This window comes from Oncorhynchus tshawytscha, linkage group LG22 (genome assembly GCF_018296145.1).
Source record: "Oncorhynchus tshawytscha isolate Ot180627B linkage group LG22, Otsh_v2.0, whole genome shotgun sequence".
NCBI lineage: Eukaryota > Metazoa > Chordata > Actinopteri > Salmoniformes > Salmonidae > Oncorhynchus > Oncorhynchus tshawytscha.
In genome coordinates, this window is record NC_056450.1 from 3,635,230 (window position 1) to 3,663,120 (window position 27,891).

The window sequence follows — 27,891 nt, forward strand, 5'->3', positions numbered from 1 at the left end:
GAAGAAAACTTGCTAAACCTGTCCAATTACAAATGCTAATGCAAAACATTTTGCTAGTGTGCACTAATGAATGAGACCCGGCTGTCCAGTTACTCAACCCATTCCCAGAGACAGCCTAACATGCCCATTGCCCCGGTAAGGATATTGATCACGGGTGCGTTGCCTCTTGGCCAGGCTGTCCTCGTCGCTGATGCCCGCCACCAGGTACTTGAGGCCGGTGATCCAGGTACGCGCCTCCTCGCCTGTGCTGGACACTAGATCCAGGGACTCCAAGCGCTCGCCATAATACAGGCTGAAACAGCAGTTGGGGTCGAAGCTGCCCTCAGAGTAGCGCTGGAAGATCTCAGATTGCTTACCCTCGCACACCTCTCGGATGGAGTCAATGGAGACTGGATAGAGCGAGGGCGAGAGAGGGAGGGAGAGAAAAGGGGAGAGAGATAGGAAATAAAGGTTAGTTCACCATCACTCTGAAAAAGTCAGGTGAAACAATGAAAAGCTGACTGTTGACGTTGAATTTGGGACTTTATATGACCCTTTTCACACCATCATGCCAACCTGAACCATACTGTTTTGGCTTAGTTATTTCCATTTCAAAAATTGTCCTTTTCAGCACCTAAAAAATGCATAACCAGGTCCATTTCATTTAGCCCAGCTCAGTAGCGTGAAAAATTCACATGTTAAAAGAGGAACTATTCAAGGGAAACCTGAGGCACTTCCAATGTAGACCATTAAAACGTAATAAAGAATCAGGAAAAGTCACTCGATGAAGCAAATCCATTTATAACTCTCATATTCATATTGAGTTTATTCCATTGGGCGGGATGGGATTTATTTCCCCCCCGTCTGACGTATAACGAGGCTGAAACGGCAGCGACGGCTATATTGCTGAGGTACAGGGAGGGATGGAAACTTAACTTCGAAGTCTGAATTACGAAGCCTAGGCAATATGATACAGAAAAAATACACAGAAAAAAACTATACTACGTTATTAAGATGAAACACTAATGGCATGATAAGTATATTTTACAGGAAGAAATTGCCTTGAGATGTTCAATAACATTTAGCATATTTTTTCCCAAACTGATTTTATAATGGTATCTACAGTTGAAGTCGGAAGTTTTTCACAATTCCTGACATTTAATCCTAGTAAAAATTCCCTGTCTTAGGTCAGTTAGGATCACCACTTTATTTTAAGAATGTGAAATGTCAGAATAATAGTAGAGAGAATGATTTATTTCAGCTTTTGCTCTCCGCATGTGTGTTTCCCAATGTGAAGCATGAAGGAGGAGGTGTGATGGTGTAGGGGTGCTTTGCTGTTGGCACTGTCTGTGATTGATTTAGAATTCAAGGTGCACTTAACAGCATGGCTACCACAGCATTCTGCAGTGATACACCATCCCATCTGGTTTGCGCTTATTGGGGCTATAATTTGTTTTTCAACAGGACAAACCTCCAGGCTGTGTAAGGGCTATTTGACGAAGAAGGAGAGTGATGGACTGCTGGATCAATCCCCCAATCTCAACCCAATTGAGATAGTTTGGAATGAGTTGGACCACAGAGTTAAGGAAAAGCAGCCAACAAGTGCTCAGCATATGTGGGAACTCCTTCAAGTCTGTTGGAAAAGCATTCCAGGTGAAGTTGGTTGAGAGAATGCCATGAGTGTACAAAGCTGTCAAGGCAAAGGGTGGAACCTAAAATATAAAATATTTTTTGATTTGTTTAACACTTTTTTCGTTACTAAATGATTCCATGTCTGTTATATCATAGTTTTGACGTCTTCACTATTATTCTACAATGTAGAAAATAGTAAAAATAAAGGAAAACCCTTGAATGAGTAGGTGTGTCCAAACTATTGACTGGTACTGTATATCTCAACACTTCCATCATAAGCAATTCTGTCTTTTCTGTAGATGTTATATCCTTGTATTGCTACTGCTGTATCAAAGGAATTATCTAAGAAAGTTTCTCGATGCAACTCACTTAGATAATGGTAATTGATGAATCTATTAATATACTAATACAATTATGCTTGTGGATGCATTTCTGTTAAAAAACACAGAGCATCATTATAGGAGAGGAGTGATCTATACAATCTAAAAAACCTACAGTACTCCACATTTTCAAATAGAAAAATAAATACAGAAAAATTCTATACACATGCATGCACACAGGTACAGTATGCATCTCAGGTCACACAGAAGCCTCCCAGTTGAATGGAAACCTGAAACCAATTTGACTGGAGATTGTCAACACACACAAGACGACATGTCAAAGGTGAAGCCGGCACGCTGAATAACAACAGCGCATGGTGCTTGTGTGGTCCCGGGTGGAGAGGGGGAAAAAAGCACGAAGGGATCCCTGAATAAGGCCTGTTCATAAATAATGCAGAGGTGTACAGTTATCTGGGGCCGGGAATGTGATCGTGGCCCTCTCAAGAACCGTCTTTCAAAAAATATATATATATATGCTGCTGTAGGGTCAGTGTGCTGTCATGTGGCCTGCTGTCTTTTAGTTTAGTGTTGACATGATTGTTGTTGCTGCATGAAAACAACAACAACCTCTACCTTTCTCACCCAGCTGTCTCGACTCCCCACCACTAAATCTGCCCCGGCAAGGCAGGGTCGTGTGCATCACAATAGACTTGTCCAATAAGAAATGCTGATCTTGCTTTCCGTCGCATAGCCTGAGACTGTGTTCATTAGGGTATCTCCCAATCCGATCCCATGTGACAAAATGGAAGATTCCGGGGTTCTTATTCTAATTTCCTTTCCTGCTCCATTCGTTTCTCTGGAGGTCCCTGCGTTCTGCCTTTCCTGGCTCAATGTGTTGAATCAAGCGATGCTGGTCTGGAAGATTAAAGCCGATGAATAATTGAGGCTACTTAAGAAGCTTATTAACTCCCATGGCGGTGGTGGAGCTGGGCTGGAGGCTACGAAGCAAGCGGCAGGAAACTGAGCCTGGTGCCTCCTGTGAGACGGGGCCATTTTGTTTCTACACAAACAATTTTGAGGTGAATCTTCAATGATTCCTGTTTGAGACTACGGTAATAAGCTTAGTGGGAGAGATGGAAGTGCTGATTGTTGATGTAAGACAGACTAAAGGGACATTCACGCAAACATGTTATATGTACTAATATGTACTATGAAACTAATCGTGGAGCTATAGATACTAGTCTAGATTCAATCAGTTCTGCCTTAACCCGCGATAACCGACAACCGCACATCAGTTTCATCATTTTTATTTAGGCGATGTCGGAGGTGTGTCAGAGTTGTAACTGCATTGGAGCTTCCGGCGTTATACCTATCAACGACATTTCCATTGGATGTGCCGAGTCGCATTAGTAATAATCCCATGCAGCCCTGTTACATTAGGCCGATATAAATCCGTATGATGTTTTTATTGATTTTGAACGCGAGTGTCATTATGTTTATACAGCCTTTCTCATTCGGAACTTCTAAAGCGAGTGGGATGGGTGTGGCTTCGTGATAATGGCCACACAAGCAGCCACTCACCAATTTGACAGCTCTAACGCAGTTACATCTCCGGCTTAACGCTTGATCTGATTGGATCTGGGCCTTAACTCCTGTTACATCCAGGTTAATACAGAAGTAGGGAATCAAAACGTGAGACACTGGATGAGGGCCAGTCTTGATCTGATTGGATCTGGGCCTTAACTCCTGTTACATCCAGGTTAATACAGAAGTAGGGAATCAAAACGTGACACACTGGATGAGGGCCAGTCTTGATCTGATTGGATCTGGGCCTTAACTCCTGTTACATCCAGGTTAATACAGAAGTAGGGAATCAAAACGTGACACACTGGATGAGGGCCAGTCACTCAGTCGTAAAGTTAAAGAGACTCACTCTTGGCTTTGTAATTCGACTATTAAACAGACTGTGTGGCTACAAAGACTTAACTCCTGTTAATTCCATGTCTAAGCAGGTCAGCCAATCATTCAGTCATGAAGTAAAATAGTAAAACTACTCACTCTTGGCCTTCTCGTTCTTGCGAGAAGGCCGCCAGCGGATGCAGGACTTGTGTTGGTCCAGGTAGAAGAAGCGCACCAGTCCCTTGGAGCCGCCGCGCAGCTTCACCATCTGGGTCCCTGTCTGCATGGAGCTCATGCATTTCTCCACTGGAGAGGGAAACACAGAAAGCGTGAAGTTAGTGTAAGAGTGAGAGAGTGTTTGTATTCAAGTGATTATGTCTGGGATAATGAGGGAGGCTGTATTGCATTGGAGTGAGAGTAGGTGTTGTTGTCAAGCACCAATTCATTCATTCATTTCAGTCTGGAGCTCAAGGCAGATAAACATTTATTTACCATTTACTCACACAAGGTCGCGCTCACACATACTGCATTGGATATGGCTTTCACAGCCGCCTGTGTTTTACTTAGAGGGAGAGGGAGAGAGAGAGAGAGAGTGAGAGGAGAGGGGGTAGAGAGTGAGAGGGGGAGAGAGTGAGAGAGAGGAGAGGGGGTAGAGAGTGAGGGGAGAGAGTGAGAGGAGAGGGGGTAGAGAGTGAGAGGGGAATCAGGGGGAGAGACGGGTGGAGAGAGAGACAAAGAGGGGGAGAGGGTAGAGGGAGAGCGAAATGGGGGAGAAAGGGGGAGAGGGAGAGGAGGAAAGGAAGGGAGAGAGGAAGGGAGAGGGAGGGGGCAAGAGAGAGGGGTAGGGAGAGAGAGAGAGTGGGAGGCAGAGAGAGGGAGGGAAGATAAAGGGGGAGAAGGCAGAGCCAAGCAATTTCCTTTTTTTTTTTTTATCCCCTGAACCAGACACCTATTTTACACCGTGTTAGTGTGGAAGAAGAAAAATGGTTAGCTATTGTTAGCTACCCGAATCCATTTGGTTTGTACAGAAGAGATTATTAAACATTGGTGCTGAGACGAGACCACTTCTCGCACAGCACCAAACATGCCTCAAGAGGAAAATGGGTAAAACAGAGCGGAACCAAAATATCGCTACCACATTTAGGGCATGATTTCGGTCATTCAGGTCATTATTTTGGTTTCAGTTTGACAGCTCTTCCACAGATAGCCCAGGTAATGGCATACCTATTCAGCTTGTGCAGTGCCACTGTTTAGCCCTACACAACCCTGGACTAAGGCTGAAGTCTCCAATGCCAGATTCTCAACTGTCAGGTGTCAATAACATCCTATGAATGAATCATGTTTGACTAATATATAATACCATTATGATTATTATCATAAACATCTCCTTAAACGTTGTGGTGCATAAGTAGTACCACCCTTAGCGGAGATACCAACAACCGGATGCATTCAGGAATACAGTCATCTTTGACCTAGGTTCCGGTGGGAACTCCGCTCAGGCATTTCTTTTACGCCTGCTATGTTAGGATAAAGTAGTACAGACATCCCAGTGATAGATAGATTGCCATTGTTTTGGCTTCCCTGGGCTTTCATTGGTCAATAGTGAGAATTGGCCCAGAGGCCCTGGTTAATTCCATGCAGTCCCGAACCCCAAACGGCCTGTGTCAATTTCCTCCAGGCCAGTGATTCCCAAACGTTTTATAGTCCCCTACCCCTTCAAACATTCATCCTCCAGCTCCGTACCCCTTCAAACATTCAACCTCCAGCTGTACCGCCTAGGCCCATACCCCTTCAAACATTCAACCTCCAGCTGCGTACCCCTTTAGCACCAGGGTCAGCACACTCTCAAATACTGTTTTTTGCAATCATTGTAATAAATGTATGATACACTCATTCTTATGTTTAATAAATGTGAGTTTTTGTCACAACCCGGCTCGTGGGAAGTGACAAAGAGCTCTTATAGGACCAGGGCACAAATAATAATATTATAATAATCAATCATTTTGCTCTCAGTCTTACATCCTTTTCCACACAGTCTGTGCCTGTATTTAGTTTTCATGCTAGTGAGGGCCGAGAATCCACTCTCACATAGGTACATGGTTGCAAAGGGCTTCAGTGTCTTAACAGCACGATTTGCCAAGGCAGGATACTCTGAGCGCAGCCCTATTCAGAAATCTGACAGTGGTTTCTGATTCAATTCAATTATCACAGATCCGCTTGTTGCAATTTCGATGAGGCTGGAGGCAGGGCATGAAAGGATAATGAATCCAGTTGCTTGTGTCATCCATTTCGGGAAAGTACATGCGTAATTGTGCACCAAACTTACTCAGGTGCTTCACTATATCACATTTGACATTGTCCATAAGCTTGAGTTCATTTGCACACAAAAAAACATACAATGATGGAAAGACCTGTGTGTTGTCCTTGTTAATCCAGACAGAGAAGAGCTCCAACTTCTTAATCATAGCCTCAAATTTGTCCCCACAGAGAGTCCCTGTAATCCTAGATTCAGATCAGTCAGACGAGAAAATACATCACCCAGATAGGCCAGTGAGAAACTCGTCATCATGCAAGTGGTCAGACAAGTGAAAATCCTGGTCAGTAAAGAAAACTTTAAGCTTGTCTCTCAGTTCAAAAAAATGTGTCAATACTTTTCCCCTTGATAACCAGCGCACTTCTGTATGTTGTAAAAGCGTTACATGGTCGCTGCCCATATCATTGCATAGTGCGGAAAATACACAAGTGTTCAGGGGCCTTGCTTTAACAAAGTTAACCATTTTCACTGTAGTGTCCAAAACGTCTTTCAAGCGGTCAGGCATTCGCTTGGCAGCAAGAGCCTGTCGGTGGATGCTGCAGTGTACCCAAGTGGCATTGGGAGCAAGCATTACCACTACACTATGTCTCCCTGTCATGGCTTTTGCGCCATCAGTACAGATACCAACATGAGCAGCAGCTACTTACGGACTGTTAGTGGAATTCCTGTGAGAGAGTAATGGTTAATGTGATTGGATGTTAATTATTTGACTAGGCTACCTGTATTTGACATTGTGTTGTTATTTCGCTGAACACGAGATGGTTTAATTTTGGGGGGGGGGGCAGTGAAACGAGGTTACTCAAGCGAGAGAAAAACCTCACCCAAATGTATAGCCCCATTGAAAAATATAAATGGACTATTGAAAATGTGAAGGAAAAAAAAATAGAAAAAAAGATTCTATAGATATATATATATATTTTTTTTTTTTTAAATGTTTATTTGCCGTACCCTCGATGGCATTGCCACAGATTGGGAATACCTGCTCCAGGGGATAATGCAGAATGTCAGTCCAATCTGGACCACTACTTACTTAAATTGCAATTCTACCAGCTACTGCTACAGCTACTGCTACAGCTACTGCTACAGCTACTGCTACAGCTACAGCTACTGCTACAGCTACTGCTACAGCTACTGCTACGACGATGCTAATAATATAGGCTACAGTATGTGGCACTATAATGTTAGCCTCACATGCCAGCAATAGGCTGAACGAGAGAATAGACTACTAGAAATATGCCCAATTACTTCTCTACTGCCGTAGGCGGGGGAAATTGGGGTCAATAGATTGGACTGTAAAGTAGACTTGGGTGATATACCGTTTGTACAGTATACCGGGGTATTACGAAATACCGATGGTATGATTTTCAATACTTAAAAAATATATATATATACACATGTATTTGTCATTTTTGGGTTGGGGGCACCTCCGCCTCGAAGATGCTGCGTGCCACGCCCTTTCTTATAGGTATAAGTTAAGTATAACTATAAGAAATCAAAGATGTCAAATAAATGATATCCTGGTCATGGCTCCAGCTATGCATTTGGTTTGATAACTTCCTAGCTAAGTGGCAAGATGTCAAGATCAAGCTTCTTGGTTAGAGCAGAGACATTCAATCCCCCCCTAGATCAACATCACTGTTGCCTAAATTGTTTTGTGCATTTATTTATCATTTTTGAAATAGCACTCCTTGTGTGCACTTCTGGTAATAGTGTATACCCCGGTATGGTACACAAATGGTATGACGGTGTGAAAATCTGGATACCACCCAACCCTACTGTAAAGTGTTTTGAGATATCATATGACAACATTGAGAAGCATTTCTATCTGGCACAAAAATCCACATCACAATAAATGTACTTAATTATCACAATAATGATACATTGAACAATGTGTTTATATTATGACATTAATTGTGCTGTTTTCTATTACCCTTAATAACCTGCTAAAACCCAGCCAGTTGGACAATTCATCTTAGTGTAATACTCGCCCTTTATAACAGCTATTAAATCAAGAAATGTACATAGCACACTCATGGTTCTTATATCATTTGAAAGAGCATAAATGTAAGATTAAATATATGCCTTCACAACTTTCCTACGTCCACCCTACACACAAAATAATGTACAATTTAAACTTAAAAATAACGGAAATATACAAATGAATGTCCAAATTCATTTTCAACTCTTTTAAACACTATTCTTTGTCTTTAGCCACTAGATCATTAAAGTGTCATGCATGACCCCACCAACTGTTTTCAAGATTGGATGAATAATTCAAATCTTACAGCAATTTAGGTGGATAGTGTGCATGTCGAAATTCTGGGTGTTGTTGGCTAGCTTTTTTTTTTAGTAGCGAAGCTAGCTAGCATTGAAATTCAAGACAACATGTGTATATGATAACAGGGATGTTTTATACTGTTAAATTTAAATACAGAGCTATATTGTATGCAAAAAATGGGAAATTATATTATTTTATACAATTGCTCAGAGAAATACATTTTGTTTAACAACTAATACTTTTTTTCCTCAAAAAATGTACACTCTTAGAAAATATTGTGCAATCTAGAACCTAAAGGGTTCTTCGTCTGTCCCCATAGGAAAACCCTTTAAAGAACCCTTTTTGGTTCCAGGTAGAACCCTTTCCACAGTACCAAAAAGGGTTCTCCTATGGGGACAGCCGAATAACCATTTTGGAACCCTTTTTTCGAAGAAACACATTTCAAAATCTACAAAGAAATGATTAATTGACCACAAAATCAACATATCGCAATGGCCATCTCAGTATCCAGACTTGAACACCTTTGAAAACCTGTGGTTTGAATGGAAGAGGGCAGTCCATAAGTGCATACTAAGGATATCAAGGATCTGTAAGGGTTCTGTATGGAGGAATGGTCTAAGATCCCACCCAATCTCATGAATCATTTAAGAAAAAGGCTCAGTGTCCTTATCCTCGCAGCGGGAGGGTGCTGGAGTATTGAAAACGGGGGATCATTTTGACGCCTATTTTTTTAAATTACTTGTTAAACAAAATCGATTTCTATGAGCAATTGTATTAGTATAAGAAAATATATTACCCCTAAATGTTTTGGCATACAATGTAGCTCAGTATTTGTATTATATATTTTGTGTTCCCCTGTCCCTGAACTGTGCCAACAACTAAACTGTCCGCCTGCCTCTTCAGCTCCGAATCTGTGAAGAGCCACCCCAGATATAATAAGGTAGGTGGTGAAGACCAACATCTGCTACAGAACCATCACAACCCTCTAAAACACAACACTATCACTGACTGCATCTATCCCTTATACACAGCCTTCATCTTAACTCTTCATAGTCCATGATACGGACAGACAGCTCCTCCAGGAATCGACTCAACTGTGAGTGAGTGTGTGTGTGTTGGGGGTGGGGTAGGCTAATGGATTTCACTACAGCGACAAGAGGCAAAATCAAATCAAATCTAGTCTAACGAAACTCTGTTTAAAGTGGGCCGAGTGCTGATTGCATGATGCGTACAGCAGACAAAAAGTGACGAGGTGAAAAGGAGAGGGAAGAAAGGGGAGACAAAGGAAGGTAGATGGGAGAGAGGATTGCGTCAAAGACTTACGATATGAAATGATGGATATCTGCAGTCTAAACTGGGGGAGATGGAATGTGCACTAATGGGTCATTGGGTCATCTACAGTCTACTGTGACGTGTACAGAACACCACATCATTCTACAGGGTTGGGGTCACTTCCTGTTTGTTAACATGGACATGGAATGTCTCCATGGGAATGCAACTCAATTGTATTCAACACATTTCACTGGAATGTCGATGACCCCTACCCTGATATTGTGGAATGGGGAAATAAATACGGCATATTTTCCAAGGTATTTTGTCAATACGTTGGAAGCTTCAAGGCTATTCACAGCCCATGGAAGCCCGACTAATCAAAGGACACTCAATTAGGCACCAGTCTAGTGCATGTTGGACTTTCCCTCTCTCAGAGATAAACTGCTGCTCTCGGAAGTTGCAGCTGTTTGAATTGCTGCTAATGGAGCAATTAGGGACCAACTGGTCAAACTGGGGCAGATACACATTGTAAAGAAGACTCAACTTCAAGGAATCTGTAGGAAACTCTTCGTAATATTACTACACTGCACAGAAGAACTGGTATGTTTTCTAAGAAGAAATTAGAGAAGGAACATTTTTTTGAAAGTCTTCCAGCCGTGTGTGTAGTGCAGTGTTTCTCGATCAATTCCCCTTGGGATCACATAAGCGGGTCTACGTTTCTGTTTTAGCCCAGCAGCACCAACAAAACCTGATTCCACTGATCAAGGCACTCAATGATTCAGGTGGGTAGAGAAAACATTTGCACACCCTTAAAAAAATGGCCCCTCGGGAAAGGACTGAGAATTGTATAATGAATAAAGGTTTGGCATGACGTGAGACACTCGTTTTTAGTGATAACAAGCAGACACAGCATGGCAAAGAAACGCTGCAAGTAGTACTGTAGCAAAGACTTCTACTAACAGCTGGAGGGAAATCTCAATGTTTGCCCAGAGACTGGCCACTTCAAACTAACTCTTTATTATTGGGTCCAGAGCCGTTGCCATGGAAACATGCTCAGGGTTACACAGTATGGGGAGATGTAAAAGAACATATAGACAATAAGACAGTCCAGCAGGATAAAATAGTCATACAAAATGCAGTATTGTATGTCATTACTGTGCTTGACTAGCCTGCTGTATACACAAGCCAGTCATGGGAGATATGACCAACAACAAAATTACATTTGGGAGCTACTGAAAATAAATACATCAATTATAATGGCATTATCCTCGGCATGTCTACAAGGTCAAACCTAAATTCACACTTATTTTACTTGTCCTGTAATTGAGTGTAATTACGAGAGAACGTCAGAATCACTTGTGTGTAACAACGTGTCAGCTAATAAGGGAAACAATTACATCTCTGAATGAGAGAAATCACTTCGCCCCAAAAGGTCTGATTGAAACACACTAAAGTGGTTTGCTTGTTTGTTTGAGAACAACCTACTGGAATTCAACAAATGCAATTAATGACAAGAATCAGACCAAAAACAAATGCTTGCTTGAAAACGAATCAAAGTAATTACCCTGACCGTCAACAACAATAAAACAATTACCCAGACAAAATTCCCAACGTAGTCCATCTCCTAACTTTTGGTGTTGACTCTCAACATGATTTTAGTAAAACACATTACCCCATGACCTTGATTCATAACTACACTCTTCCGACTTCTACCCATCGTGTGAGGGCTTTACAACTGGTTAACATGGTTAAAATAGAAGCCAGACGACAGGTGATGGACACATAATCTGCCAGGAGGCAGCTGAGGATGAGGTAAGTTGGTGTCAACCTTAATGCTGCTAAACAAGCAGCGGCAGAAGTGCCGGGTGCAACCACAGTGATGGCATGACCTGGTCCTCCAGCGCATCAGTGGGAGTACAGTCTGGGTAGAAGAAGTGGGCCAGGAGAGCCAACGGGGCGGAGTCACGTTGTCCTTCACTCACTCGGTCAGAGCACTAGGCTAAGCTTTAGGGGATTGTCTGGAGTCCATATGTCACACACCCACACACACAAGCGTGCACACACATACAGCAAACACACATACACACCTATAGACAGATGTTTCTGTAGTGAAGGTGTCTGTGTCACTGATGTAAAAAGCAGCAGACCAATAGGTCATTGGACACACAGTCCCACTCCAGTCATCCGGTAGAACAGTACCTAGTACCATGTCTCACCAGAGCTACATAACAAATGTACCGTTCCTACAACACATCCACAATCCACACACACACACACACACACACACACACACACCCATTCCGTTTCAACAACAAATGTACTCCACAACACTAGTTATTGTAATGGTCAATCTTTAACCTAGTCCAAATGCCATCCATCCATCCATCCTTACCCATGTCTCCCAGCCTCCACATGGAGGAGGACACAATTCTGCTGCCAATACAGAAGAACTCCTCCACCAGGCAGGATAGGGAGGCCTGCTGCTGGCTCTTACACACAACACTCTCTCCCTCTTTCTTCTTCTCTTTCACCTTCTCGTCCCTGTGGATGGGGGCCTGGTCCGTGGTAGGGCATGCCTCCTGGGCAGCCTCCGCGTACCGCATCAGCGCAGAGGACACGGGAAAGGACATGGGAAAAAGGCCACTTGTCATCACTGAGGCGCTCATGTCTGAAGGATTGTGGGTGCACGCCGGCGGTTCCTTGTCTGCTTCTCTCAATTACGAAAAGGAGATTGAATGCCCCGGCTACGTTTGCTCAGGTAGAGTTAGGTCTGTTTTCCCTCTGGCTGGCACATCCAATGCAAATGCGACATGGACATCTTAACGTATGCCTGAGGTCAAAGGGGGATATTTTTTGGATTCGATTTGGAAGGATGCTTCTTCTGTCTTTGTTAGAGCTGATTAGTGTACAAAGTCCTTGGTAGACTGCTAAGAGTTAGTAATCACAATATCTGCTGATGGCTCCTTTCCAAAGCATTCTTTCAGATCTAGCCTTTTCAGTAGGCAGTTCTCTCGGTGGGAGAGCGAGAAGAAAATCCTCCTCTCCAAATGCTGTCAACAGTTAGTCAATAATCTGGCGCTGCTCACCACAGCAAACGACCTTCTCTTCTTCTCTTCTCTCAGCTCGCCTTCTCTTCAATATCCCTCCATCTCAGTTGACAACGAGGTGCGCCTGTATCATATATCCTTTCTCTTCTTTCTTCAGCTAGAATTCAAAAGGCTGCCTCTCAGTGTCAGTCGGGAGCGTAAATCCTTCGGAATCTCTAATCCAGGTCGGGGGGATTTACTTAACGTGTGGCGAGAAAGAGAGAGAGACACAGAGCGAGACACAGAGAGAGAGAGAGAGTAACGCACTGAGAATGAGCCAGGCACCCTAATAGAGATGTAACAAGTCTTGTTTTTCCTTCTCACCAATTAAAACGTTTTTTTTTCATGCCTGAAAGTACCTCCTGTGGGGCTACCAGAGGGTATCAAAATGACAACACACACAAGTCTGTGCACACAAACTCGCTTTCCCCGGCTGAGGGGAAAGTTTGAGAGACCTCAATCTCCAGTTACGTTCCATGGAGAGGAAAAATGATCTCCCTCTCTATTCTGACCACCTGTATAATCTGGGTCCGGTTTGAATACATACAAACACTCCATTTTGGCTAATTGAATGGCCTGCTGATATAGGTGTACGAAGATATGATTAGCTACTAGTGTGTCTTTGGCAGAGGTGCATATAAAACGACTTAAGCGCTGCAAAATCAAGTGGGAGGGTGAAAGAGGGGGTGCAAAGCCTTAAATCTGACAAAGCAAACACTGCAATAATGTCACACCTTCACTGTAAAAATAGAGACAGAGTTGGAATCCTCTTCCATTGTTATATAAGAAATCCCACAGTCCTTCTTAGTTAGAATTAAGAAACAGAAGACAAGTTGAATATTGAAGTTTTGTTTTGTAATCAAAATGCCTCCGTTAAATCCTCAGCTAGCAGTCCAATGCAATTTTAATTTGGGTGGTTACAAGTGGGGGGAAAAATGTGGTTTCTGCTGGCAGAGATCCTTGGTTCATGCCAGTCAGTGACAGAGCCATTTTAAGATTATGGAATTAAATAAAGCTTATAACGCACACACATTAACATCTCATCCTACAAGGGGAATTGAGGACATGTTCTCATGAATTCGCTCTTGATATAGCAGCAGTATCGTCCAGTATCGCTAAGTCATTCCCTTGCCATATATTAATCCAAATATAATTTATCTGAAATATCACTTTCACAAATCTCGACAATGTAAAAAATTTTTTTTTTTAAAGAGTCCTCTCACAGTCCCATCACAAGTCAGACTGTTGAATAAACTTCATTTGAATGTACTTTACCTGTTGTCTGCTGATTTTGACCTTATGAAGGAGGTAATATCCACAAAATATCCACAGAGTAGTGTCATTAACCAGACTTTCAGTACGCTGGTCTGTATGTCTGTTTGTATTTCCAGTTTGTATTTTCAGTGCGGATGCACTTTGCAAACGACTTGCACAATGTGTCAACAATGGCCAAGCTTAAATGAAGCACAGACCAAACATTGTCCCACGCAATCAGCTGGAAAATTTTCACAAGAACATTCGGTTACATTCGGCTATTGTTTACAGATTGTACATCACGTGAAATGATCAGGAGATGGAAAAAACAGGCAACAGAACTTACTGGCGTCGCAAAAGTTGGGTAAAAAAAACTTTCCCGTGGTTACCCTATCTGCACTTCCTCCCACTAAAAGGACCAACGGCACAGACAATCGGTAAAGTACGTTTAAATATGTGACTCATTTCAAGAAACTAGGCGTATGTCACACGTCACTACTTCACAGGAGAGCCATTTTAACGTACACTTTTATTTTTGGGGCAGAAATGCCTTCTGAAATGTGAATTTTCATGTGCTTTAATAACAAACCATCTGTAAATGTGTAAATATCTGTAAATACTGCCATCTGTAAATACTAATAAAATGGTTCAATTACGAGCCAAGTTGGTTTGGCCATGGAAAAAGACAAGAACCTTCCCGCTAGCCATGATTGGCTGAGATAAAGGATGGGTCGGACATGCCGAAAGATGACTTCAGATTGGTCTGCCATGTAGCATGCTTCTGTCAATAACATGGCTAACTAACATTACGAAGATGATCTGTGTAGTAATATTATTTGTATCTAAGAAAGCCATTTGCATTGCTAGTTATAGCCTAATGTTAGATAGCTAGCTAACATTGAACCTAGTTAGTTTTAGCTACCTGCAGATTCATGCATTGTGGCTAGCTATGACAATCAGTTTGAATTGCTAGTAGTTTTGGTTGGGATTATTGCTGTGTTCAAAACAACTGGGAACTCGGAAAGCTCCAACTTCCGACTTCAGTGCATTCAAAAGAACTGGGAACTCTGAAAAAAAATAGCACCAACTGGGAAAAATCGTTCTGAACAGCCATCCAACACGGGAACTCTGGCCTCTTTCTAGAGCCCAGACTTTCCGGCCTGAAGATCACTGACGTCATGATTTCACTAGTATTTTTCCAAGTTTGCAGTTGTCTTGAAATCACCATTAGTTTAACTGTTTAGCTAGCTAACTAGCTAGCTACCTACAGTACATGTCTAAACAAAAGACTCAACTTTGCTAAATGATTACATGACCCATCAAGTTAGCCAGGTGTATCTGGGGGTGATTACGGCCATCTATTGTATTTCATGAACATGTGTACATGTCTAAACAATAGTGACCCATCCACATAGCTAGATGTGACTGTGGGGTGGTTATAGCATTTCTTTCACTTGACCCATCAATCAAGACAAGTGTGTCTGGGTAAGAATCATATCATGTAAAATAATTATACAATATTTATCTGGACACTTTCTATATTGCTACTATGCAAGTAACCATTCCACTGCACTGTTTATAAATGTTGTATCCTATGCATGTGACAAATACACTTTGAAGGTTCCCAAGAACAGTGTCCTCCATCATTCTTAAATGGAAGAAGTATGGAATCACCAAGACTCTACCGAGAGCTGGCCTCCCATCCAAAATGAGCAATTGGGGGAGAAGGGCCTTGATGGTCACTCTGATAGAGCTCCAGAGATCCTCTGTGGAGATGGGATAACCTTCCAGATGGACAACCATCTATCCAGCACTCCACCAATCAGGCCTTTATGGTAGAGTGGCCAGACGGAAGCCACTCCTCAGTAAAAGGCACATGACAGCTGCTTGGAGCTTGCCAAAAGGCACCTAAAGACTCTCAGACCATGAGAAACAAGATTATGTGGTCTGTTGAAACCAAGATTGAACTCTTTGGCCTGAATGCCAAGCATCACGTCTGGAGGAAACTTGGCACCGTCCCTACGGTGAAGCATGGTGGTGGCAGCATCATGCTCTGGGGATGTTTTTCAGCAGCAGGGACTGGGAGACTAGTTAGGATCGAGGGAAAGATGAACGGAGCAAAGTACAGAGAGATCCTTGACGAAAACCTGCTCCAGAGCGCTCAGGACCTCAGACTGGGGCGAAGGTTCACCTTTCAACAGGACAATGACCCTAAGCACACAGCCAAGACAATGCAGGGGTGGCTTTGGGACAAGTCTCTGAAAGTCCTTAAGTGGCCCAGCCAGAGCCCAGACTTGAACCCAATCGAACATCTCTGGAGAGTCCTGAAAATAGCTGTGCAGTGACGCTCCCCATTCAACCTGACAGAGCTTGAGAGGATCTGCATAGAAAAATGGGAGAAACTCCCCAAATATAGGTGTGCCAAGCTTGTAGCGTCATACCCAAGAAGACTCGAGGCTGTAATTGCTGCCAAAGGTGCTTCAACAAAGTACTGAGTAAAGGGTCTGAAAACGTATGTAAATGTGATATTTCCGGGTTTTTCTATATTTATAGATTTGCAAAAATGTATACAAATCTGTTTTTGCCTTGTCATTATAGGGTACTGTGTGTAAATTGATTAGGGGAAAAAGCTATTTAATCAATTTTAGAATAAGGCTGTAATGTAACAAAATGTGGGAAAAGACAAGGGATCTGAATGCACTTTCTGAATGCACTGTAGGCCAAGGACTAGATATGTGTATTTTTGCTACTACTTTCACCACGTTTACTCTTGAAAGTCTTGGTTGTTTGCTACTACCTTACTCACTCTGTTTAGAGTGTGAATCCTGTGAATCCTTAAAGTGATGGGGCTTGTGATGGGTGATGGGGCTAAGGCTTAAGGGGTTGTGAACGATGCTGAATGGGTGTAAACAAAGAAGAGCTCTCCAATAGGTGTACCAAAACATTCAAGGGCCATTTTCTCAAAAGTGGGGTTACAAATTGATCAACCTTTGAAGCAGAATTACTTTCCCATTGTTTCTCAACTGTAGTGTATGAAGTACCATTTTCTATCCTTTTATCCAATGTAAATAACACAAGTTACAATTGATCCCCACAAAAAAGGCAGCTCACCAGACAACTTGAAACTAGCTTATTGGCTTGAGAACGAGATTTGAAGGGAAATTCTGTTTGACCTGTTTTATTAGCTTCGACCGCAACTGGATTCTGGCGGTAATTTGGGCTGATATAGAGATCCAATCTCTGCTGTAGTATTGTATAGGCACACTCACAGCCTGGATGGACTATAGTAGGCCTGACCGAACGGGGCATTTCAGCACCAAGGCTAGCACAACAGCAGTATCCAGCTTGTTCACACAGTACTAGCTTCAGCTTGTGTTCCAAGAGCCTCAGAACAGCTTCCTTTCCATGCTTCCTTTTCTACAGACAGATCGTCGTCTGTAACCAGATCTTAACATGACTTGATGGGTTACATCATTTTTGGTTTTAGCCCAGCACGACCAGATCTGATTCAACGTGTCAGATCACCATCAACCTTGATTCAGTGGATCAGGCGTGTTATTGATGGGCTACATCAAAACGTGCATTCAGCATCAGCTGTTCCAGAAGAGGCTCATGATGCTCCAACTAAAGACTCCCTGTGTGACCTCAACACACGCTCGCCGTTATACTGTGTCTCTCGATGAAACAAGTTCGCGAGTGCCGCCCAAAACAAACAAAAGAGGCGCGCCTGATGAAAAAAGAAACTCAAATATATTTTAAGACAGAGGAGTTTAAACTGCCACAATAACCATGTGTACCCCCCCCACGATATCGAGTCGGTTGGACTTGGCATTGCGGTGTGGAGAATGACAGTGAGATATCAATGAGTCGTATAGAACCCAGCCTGTCAATATAATTATTGTGACGTTGAATTGTTTAAATTAAAACAGTGGCGTTATAGCTGTGGGCTGCATTCTTACATTTGTGGGGATGGAGTACTGGGCTGTATTTACTATTGCAAAGCACATAGCAAAACATAGTGATTTGTTGCAACGGGGAAAAAAATGTGAGTTTCTTATTGGACAAGTTCAGGTAGTCCCTCCCTGTTTCAGTCCGTTGTATTCCGTTTGGTGCCTAATGAATATGACCCTGGTTAGGATGCAACATGTCTTTAAAAACAGACAGTGGTTTATTGTACTGTACTTGAATAGGCTACACTATGCAAAAAATAAATGTTACTCAGTAGGATCATCCATTTAATGTGTTAAACTATGTGGACAGATTGATAGGCTGAGTTGTGAATGGATCTCACTCTCTCTCTCTTGCTCGCCCTCTCTCTCGCTCGCCCTCTCTCTCGCTCGCCCTCTCCATCGCTCGCCCTCTCCATCGCTCGCCCTCTCCCTCTCCATCGCTCTCCCTCTCTCGCCCTTTCCCTCTCTCGGCCTCTCTCTCGGCCTCTCCCTCTCTCGGCCTCTCCCTCTCTCTCTCGCCCTCTCTCTCTCGCCCTCTCTCTCTCGCCCTCTCTCTATACTATAGCGTAATCTAAAGCATGATGTTGCAATGCATCTGCCTGGTGACGATTCAATCTATCAATGTTTTAATTGTATCTGGTCCCGCCTCACAAATAAATATGGTACATTATTACTATATTTATACCGCCTCCCTCTCTGTCTCCCTTTTTCTGTCTCTATCAGGAATTCTGTCAGGAGATAGGATGTCATTTTATATACAATTTTACCACAAATTTGTTTTGTTTGTCAGCTTTGGTTCAGCTAATGCCGTGGGTTCACCCTACAATTCATAATAGCAATGTAGGATTTGAAACGGTTTTGGTGGGAGCGGGAGAGGAACCACCCCGTCCTCTCCCTCCATCCACACTCCCGGCTCCAGATTAGAACTTGGGCTGTAAAGACTTGTAAAAAAACGAGAAGGGACGCTCTTACCCAGAGTGGAAGAAAATACATATCAGAATCTTGTCTGATTATTGTATGAATGAATCATTATCAGACTTTATCGTCCTGACACACACATAAAGAAATGCCTGCCAGGCGTTTTTAACACCCATGGGAGATCATTGAGCCCCCCCTTATCCTTATCCTCCTCCTTCCCTTTCTATTATCCCTCCTCCCTCTAAGCCACCCTCCTCCTGAAGATACCAGGGAGAAGAATATTGCCACTCAGCCAGCCTGCCTGGGAGAGCCGAGGTCAATCTCATATCATGCAGCGTAACAAGAAGTGGTGCAGTTATGGAATGAAACACTACCGTAAAACACTTTAAAAGACTCTGGACGAACAGGAAAAACATGTGATGTGAAATCACATTATTTTAACTCCAGTCGTGTTGACTCCGCACATGCCAAATGAAAATGACTGGGTATAATAGATTGCTATCTGAGAGTGCAAAAACAGCACAGATTGTTTCTCAACCTCTATGTTGAGATATTTTAATGGAAGCGCTCATCCAACTGTGTCGGTTTTAGCGGTTGTTCAAGGAAGAGAACCATTACATATGCTGTTCAACAGTACAAAGAAGTTGAGAAACTGCACTAATCATCCTCTCTTTTTTTTAAATCTCCATCCTGTATTGGCAGTATCCTATTGGTCATGGTTTGTAAGTGAGAATGATGTGTCAATTAACTTGCTAACCAGGGTTGTATTCATTCGGCACCAAACGGAAGAAAACAGACTGAAACAGGGAGGAACTACAACTTGTCCAATAAGAAATTGTTTTTGTTTTACGTTGCAAAATATTTGAGTACGTCTTGCTGAATTGTGCTCGAATGAATATGGTAAATTGGTCATTTAAGTGTAAAAAATTACAAATATTCCCACCGGATGGATCAAAGATCAGAGGCTCAGAGCAGCAAGGGCACCGTGAACCCTGACGTAGGGTTACCATGCCAACGGAGAGCAGAGTTTCTGTCTGCCAGATGGCATGGTGGCATAGAGGATATGGAACCCTGCTGCTTAGCTTTCCGGGGGGATGAGCTTGGTGTGTGTGTGCGTGTTTGGGGAATCAGGGGTCCAGGGGATTCTGTCTAGCCTAATCTGAGGTGTTGACTGCCCAAACACCGGACCACACAATTTCACCTCAAAACCTGGCTCCAATCCTGTGGCCCCTGTCAATCTAGTTCAACTGGACCTGGTTGAACTGTGGTTAGACCTATGCAGAGGATATGGAACAGCTCAGTACCATGAACAGTTTCTAAAGGACCTGAACCACAAAGTCTTTAAGCACTAACAAAAAGCCATGTCGGCACTCTTCTGTAGTGGATTTGAATTCAAACGTGCTGTGCACTTACATTTTTTGCAAACTGGGGTGTGGGAGACACTTAATGCACATTCTCAGCTTCCATGCCACGGTCTTGAAGGCGTACCAGCTTGTAAAAGGTTAACTGGACTGTCATCAGTACTGAGAAATGAGACAGAGAGAACACTGGGTACACTATGAGAGGTAAGTTGACCAGTCCCTCAAGTCATCCACTGGGGTAGCAATCATTAGAATAGGGTCAATTGCTGGGGGAAATACTGGACCGGAATTATGATGTGCCAATCTTGCTATGTGGTACTGCTGGGCATCAAAACACAGACCAATCACAATGCATGTTTGAAATGCTAAAGCTTACATTTGGAGATAACCCCTTGCCTGCTGTCTGGCTGCGACAATTAGCATGGAAAATGGGATGACGACAATGATTTCTTTCTACAGTGCAGACACTGTCATTCAAAGGAGGTCAATACCCTCGTTAGTGAGACTGAATGACTAAAGAGAAATATCCATTCAAGAAAGGATCTTTGCTGACTGAGTTTTTCTAGCCGATAGTGTAAACCAAACTTTCCAAAGCAAACAAATGCTGAATAATTTAGATATCTGTGTCTTGGACTGAGATCCAATGGACACCTGTGCTGGTCTAACAGGATAGGTCCTGTCCCTCTACCTCACTGGGTGCGAACTTGCAACCTTCTGTTCCCAACAACACTTCCCACTCACAAAGCAGTGTTGTTTATCGCTGAGCCATGGCTGTTGTAGGGCAAGGGAAGCAACTACTTCTAGGTCTCAGAGAGGGTGACGTCACTTGCAAAATGGATGCTACTAGCGCATACATAGCTAACTAGTTAGTGAATACGCATTGGCTATATTTACCCACTTTTCACCTCCTCCTCTCTGCAGAAACCCCAGGAGTCAGGCAGAGCCCAACTGGGTTATCTGAGTCAAGTAGCACCACTGTAATGGAGTAGGTCGGTTCCTTACTGGGCGTGAATAGTTCTTCTGTTCCTAACAACAACAACAAAACGCTCCAGTATTCCCCAGTCCCGTGTCCATTTTCCAGTACATTTCCTCTTACATGTCCTCATGGCAGCCTCTCTCTATTTTCTCAGTCTCTGTCTCGCTCTCTCCGTCTTTGACTGTCTGTGTGTCTTTCTGTCTCTCTATTTCTCTCCCTCTTAGTTCCCAGAGTTCTCAGCTCACGGGGGGGGCATTTATCATGCTCACACGCCATAAAAGCAGCGGGCGGCCCAATGATAAACAGCTTCCATCACTCGATGCGACACGGCACAATAACAGGCCCCGCGTCAGAGACAAACATAGAGCCGTCCACAACAGCCATGTTAGCATCAAACTTAATCTCTCTGCAACTATAACTCACTCGGAAAACTTGTCAGAAGAAGAAAAATGTGAAAGTGTATATTATTGTTGCCATCCTATAGAAGCTCCCGAGAGAGCATTACGCGAAGCAGTTCAGCGACAGCGGACTAGTTCCTGTTACTGTACACCGTGCTGTGCTAGAGGTTGGGAATGAAGAGTCCATTGTCTGTGATCTGTTTAAGTGCCGTCTGAACCTCCTCATTTAGCCAGGAGCTACAGTAATGGTTTGCTTTGTCAATTCCAATTTGCTGAACCCTTAATCAATTTGCTGTTCTTTATGAGCAGGAGCTGCCATGGAAGATGCCGTTCCCTAATGGAGAAATAACCGTTTCCATAGAACTGGCTCAAAGTGATTCATGACTTCATCTCTAGAGGAACTACATCCAGTGACGCCAGGGAGGTGGTTGAACGGGAAGTAAAGATGAACAAGTAAAGATGTGCATTCTCCATGATCTTCATTCTTCATCAGGCACAGACAAGTGACTATAGGTTGTCTGATGCATCTTTGGCTCAACCAACAGAAAGTCAGCGCTCTGTCAGGGGCTTTTTGAAACAGACATAAACCCAGGCATTCTGGGATATAGGCTCCAATTCAATCATTAGGTGTACAGGATAACTACAGGGTTCCCTCAGAATGTTAACACTGTATTGTAACTACCAACACGTGTGGTTTGTGTATCCAATGACAATGACCATGACAAGAACAGTTTGCGGAGAGTGTCCATTTTGCATGTTGCGTGTTTTAACTCTCCCGATAGTGTAAACATTCAGAATGAACCTGCACAGCTCCTCTTCATTTATCTGTAACTGATTGCTCCTAGTGCTGTTGTGTACCAACCTCATTCAGTGTACGATGACACTATTCTGGGCGCCGTGCTGGGGATGTAAGTGTATGTGTGTGTGAGCTGAAAGTAAAAATGTTTTTGTAAACATTTCTGTGGAAATTATTAAATGTCGTTTTTGGGCAGAGATTTGTCTGCTTTGTTTAACTTTTGCCATCATTAAAGTGACAAATCTGATTCTCCGGATCACTCTGTTATCGTGGTATTGCCCTTTACCAGCCTCCTACAGTACAGTCCTTCAGCAACGTTCAATGAGACTATTCGGGGCGCCGTGCTGGGGATTCACAGCTGGCTATAGATTTTTATGCTAACAGATTTAATGGTGGTGGTGATGTGTAGGAGTACTTGCAGCGCACCTTATCTCGCTAATAACCAGGGGTTCTTACAGGCCGCCCACACACGCTCAATCGGGACCTCTGGTTCCAGCCACTAGTGGTCAATACCCGCACAAGTACAAGTGGTGTAGGTGTGTGTGTTTGTTTGAGTGAACTCAATAGAGGTTATAGGAAACCACAGGAGAGTATTTGTGCAGCCTTGTATGGATGTTTGAACGGGACTGTGGGCCTTCTTAATCGCCTCCATGGATTTCTTGTAGTGTTGAGCGCCCTGGTCAGTCCACCTTGCTAAACCTCTGGTGGGACGCCAAGCAAAGCTAATGTTTCCCGGTTTGGAAACACTGTGCTCTGAAGCATCAGAAAGCAGAGTATTTAGTCTAATCATTTCAGAGAGCAGAATATTTCAATAAGTATTTCGCTGGACACGGTATATTCCAGCACAGTGTTATCCCTTGGTGTTCACGTTTCGAGATACACTACTTGGACACCTGCTCGTTGAACATCTCATTCCAAAATCATGGGCATTAATATGGAGTTGGCCTCCCCTTTGCTGCTATAACAGCCTCCTCCACTCTTCTGGGAAGGCTTTCCACTAGATGTTGGGCGATTAGGCCTGGCTCACAGTCGGCGTTCCAATTCATCCCAAAGGTGTTCAATGGGGTTGAGGTCAGGGCTCTGTGCAGGCCAGTCAGGTTCTTCCACACCAATCTCGATAAACCATTTCTGTAAGAATCTCACTTTTTGTACGAGGGCATTGTCATGCTGAAATAGGAAAGGGCCTTCCCCACACTGTTGCCACAAAGTTGGAAGCAAAGAATCGTCTAGAATGTCATTGTACGCTGTAGAGTTAAGATTTTCCTTCACTGGAACTATGGGGCCTAGCTTGAACCATGAAAAACAGCCCCAGACCATTATCCCTCTTCCAACAAACTTTACAGTTGGCATTATGCATTCGGGTAAGTAGCGTTCTCCTGGCAAACCCAGATTTGTCCGTCAGACTGCCAGATGGTGAAGCATGATTCATCACTCCAGAGAACGCAGTTCCACTGCTCCAGAGTGGCGACGAGCTTTACACCACTCCAGCCAATTTTACACAACGATCTTAGGCTTGTGTGCGGCTGCTCAGGCATGGAAACCCATTTCATGAAGCTCCCGACGAACAGTTCTTGTGCTGACGTGGTTTCCAAAGGTAGTTTGGAACTCGGTGGTGAGTGTTGCAACCGAGGACAGACGATTTACACGATACGCGCTTCAGTACTCGGCGGTCCCGTTCTGTGAGCTTGTGTGGCCCACCACTTTGCAGCCGAGCTGCTCCTAGATGTTTCCACTTCACAATAACACCTCTTACAGTTGACCGGGGCAGCTCTAGGCAGGAATGTGACAAACTGACTTGTTGGAAAGGTGGCATCCTATGACAGTGCCACATTGAAAGTCACTGAGCTCTTCAGTAATGTCATTCTACTGCCAATGTTTTTATACACCTGTCAGCAACAGGTGTGGCTGACATAGCCAAATGCACTCATTTGAAGGGGTGTCCACATACGTTTGTATACCTATAGTGTGTATGTTGATCCTTTGGATAAGCTCCGACAGAGCTCTCTACTGGGGTTATGTTAAGGGTAAGTTCTAAAGCCTGAGAGTGAGTCAAACCTATTCCTTAGAAACGTTCTCTGAACACAAGTCATTGGGTTCAACAAGCATCATCCCGCCTCTGAAAATGATCAAAGAACATTCCCGGAGGGAATTCTCTCAGGGCACTCTGTCGGACAGCTGGACTGAAAATACCAATTAAAATGTCCTACCTGAGAGAGATGTCTCCGCCATCTTGGTTTGCTCCTGACAAGGACACATCAGACAAGACTAGAGCCCTTGCTGCATCGGTGGGTTCATATCAGTGGACGGATGGACAGTCAGACACAGTCTTCATTTTTCACCAGCCCTCCCTCGTACCTTTGTTACCTCTGTTCGCTCCTCTCTCCTTGGGGTCTCAGCTAAGGAAGGTTCAATAATAGCTTGTTGCTTTTCTGTCATCCCCCTCACATCATCCATCTCCGTCTCACATCATCCAGCCCCCAGTGCTCTTGTGACCTATCCAAAGTGTTACGTAAAGCTGCCGAGATGCCTGGTACTCCGCTGTGACATTCTTCTCACATAGCCTCTAATGAAACGCCAGGGTGAGGGCTTAGTGAGTTATTTTACCCAGGAATCAACTTACAACCCAGGCTGCTTGCCGATGTGCAGCAGAAGTGTTGCTAGTACCATAGAATAGCATCTTATCACACATTTTTATACATTTTTAGAAATGTTCTGTGAATTGGATAGTGTTTTTCACCACACAATGCTGTACAAAGTTTGTGTGTGTGTGTGTGTGTGCGCGCAAGTCTTCCAAGCACAAATCAATTGACTTCGTTCATTGACACCGTAAGGCTCCCTGAGCAAGTAGAATAGCTAACAAAAGACACAACAAATGTCCTCAGAAACCACTCTATTCCTGGTAACCGACCACAAAATGCAGCTCAATGCAGCACACACACACACCTTCTCTGGGCTTCACATCTTAATGGTAATGCAAGAGTTGCATGTATGTCACACTAAGGTGTCTAACGACAAGGGCTTTTCATGATGTTTCATGATCTTAAGAAGTAGATATGTGAACTGGGAGTCTTTCCAAACACAATGTCCTTTTTGCTTCTGGGATTTGAAGGTTTTGTTTTCAGCATTAGGACATTGAATCCTACAGATGAAGAACCATATGTGTGTAAAAAAAAAAAAGTATGGAAAAAAAAGTATTCAATTAAAAAAAACTAGCTGAAACTAACTGAAAGAGACACATTCCCCCCAAAATATACATATTTGACAATATCCACATTTTGCTAAACACACATGGTTCTTCATTGAAAGGGTTCAAGTGTTCAATGAAGAATTTTATCTCATGCACACAACCGTTTTGTTGTCGTGTGTTTTCGATAAAAAGTTGCTTGTTCGTCGTTGCCAGACATCTCCATGATGCCACCGTTGGCAATGCCAGCAGCACGTTCCATGGATGATTTGAAACACAGTTGACGACCATCAGTCTTCCCCTGTGTGAAACGTGGAGCTTGTGTTGCAACACATGTACGACAGGGAGTCTTGTAAAAGCCAAACAAAATGACACTCGGCACTAAAAAAGAGGGTACATCTTCCAGGTTGCTAGTTATGACTATTGACTCCTCCTATATTTTTCTAAGGGATTGACATGCATTACAGGAAAACCTACTGCAGCCTATATGTTAAAAACCATACAGTGGTATCTAGTATATCACTTGGTCCATTTTTTTTTTTTTCACTCACTTGCTGAGAATCCATTCACCAATCTTGATCTGAAATGGTTTTGCTTTTTACTAGACATTATACAATGAAATTATTCATTTTCATAGGCCAGCCTCCTCGTATTGCTGTCTTAAAACGATCTACCTCAGTGTCTGTCCCTTGTATTCCATCACAGTCAAATTCACAATGGGTTCCTTTCGATAATTTGGAGCTTTGCGTTAGGATGGGTCTCTATGTGGTGATCCAGGATAAAAGTCTGCCTCACCTCAATGTCTGCGGCAAAGAGAGGACTGTGGAGGAAGAGAGAGCGAGAGAGTGGGAAGAAATTAACATGGAAAGCATTCTTTAGTGCTGTCGCTGCTTTGACTTTAAGGGAGGTTAAATGAGTTGCTCAGGCAAGAATTTCAGACAACCAGATGGCTGTTCAGTTAATTAACTAACAAATATTGAGACACAATATGCCACAAATGACAATCAGACACACCCATTTGCTGTACCATGCCTGCAGCCTCTAGGTGCATCTAATACAGGTATCAAACCTAGAGTTGCCTAGAGACACATGCAGGTGTTTTGTGACTAACTTAAACCAAAAAGGCTTCGTACAGTTCTAAAACTCAGAACTGTCAAAAATCCCATCTATTGCCCTTCAGAATCGTCCTGACTGATAGCAATGGAAGTATGCTTGTCAAACTCCATGTCACCATTGGCAATGCCAGCAGCACGTTCCATGGATGATTTGAAACACAGCTGACGACCATCAGTCTTCCCCTGTGTGAAACGTGGAGCTTGTGTTGCAACACATGTACGACAGGGAGTCTTGTAAAAGCCCAATAGCCAGCCAATAAGTCTAGAGGAAACAAGGTCGATAGGTGATGTCAGAGTAAGTGGTCATAAAATGATCAATCGGTAAGAGGTTATGTTCACAAGCAAGAGGTGACTAGCGAAATTACTTTTCATTGACATTTCAACACTCTCCAATAGACTTCCTTAATCTTTTAAATTGTCACACAAGAATTCCTTGGTGTTCTTTTAGATATAAGATAAGTGCTTACAATCACACTCTTTTGTATCAAAGCCTACTGTTTGTAGCACTTAGGCTAGCACGTTCACTCTGTTAGCACGTTCACTCTGTTAGCACGTTCCCGCTAGCTATTAACTCCATTATGTGAGCGCTGTACAGCTTGTCTCGCTGTGTGCAACTTCAAAACACACGCGTAGCATGAGCGCCACAGTTTCAAAGTCAGCTTAGGGAAAAATAAGCACTTGCACCCCGTTTTGACACTTCTTACATGTGGAGCGGGGAGCATTAGCATTAGCGCACCATTTTACTGTAGTTTTGGAACGCTGACAAGCGTTCGATTGTGTTAGCGCCATGTGCCTTTGTTGGCCTGCAATGCTGCTGCTGCCGTCGCTATACTGCATCCTCTGTGCCAGGGTGAGCTGGCACTAATTATGCCATGGTTACCTGGGCTTGGGGGAGTAGGGAAGAGAGGGGTGGGGGAGGATTGAGGGAAGAGCAAACCCCTGTTGGAGACAGAGTTGTCAAAAATAGAGTTGACCTCATTGCCCCTCCCTCTTTTTTCATTTTCCCTTTCATAATTCTCCTCCTACCAAAAAGTGACTTACAAGTACTTCCTTAACACACTTCCTCCCAGGTGATCACCTTTAAAGGGGATATAGTTTCCTAACAAACCGAGTAGAAAGATCTTCAAAACCGTATGAGATCAATAATGAATGACTTGAG

At 43.3% G+C, this 27,891-nt stretch overlaps 1 protein-coding gene across 8 annotated transcripts in view; it reads right to left on the reverse strand.

Moving 5' to 3' along the window:
• The window catches only part of plch2a (phospholipase C, eta 2a), a 183,729-nt gene that overhangs the window by 70,466 nt on the left and 85,372 nt on the right, over positions 1-27,891 (reverse strand). For 5 of the 8 annotated variants that reach the window (XM_024383760.2, XM_042303579.1, XM_024383761.2 and 2 more), the window contains 2 exons: positions 3,990-4,136; positions 146-389 (listed from right to left, as the gene is read on the reverse strand). In XM_024383760.2, the coding sequence (XP_024239528.2) occupies positions 146-389; positions 3,990-4,136 (391 nt within the window). Of the gene's footprint in view, positions 1-145; positions 390-3,989; positions 4,137-12,086; positions 12,942-27,891 lie in introns of those variants that run through there. The other 3 variants (XM_024401792.2, XM_024401793.2, XM_024401786.2) reach the window with 2 other exon arrangements.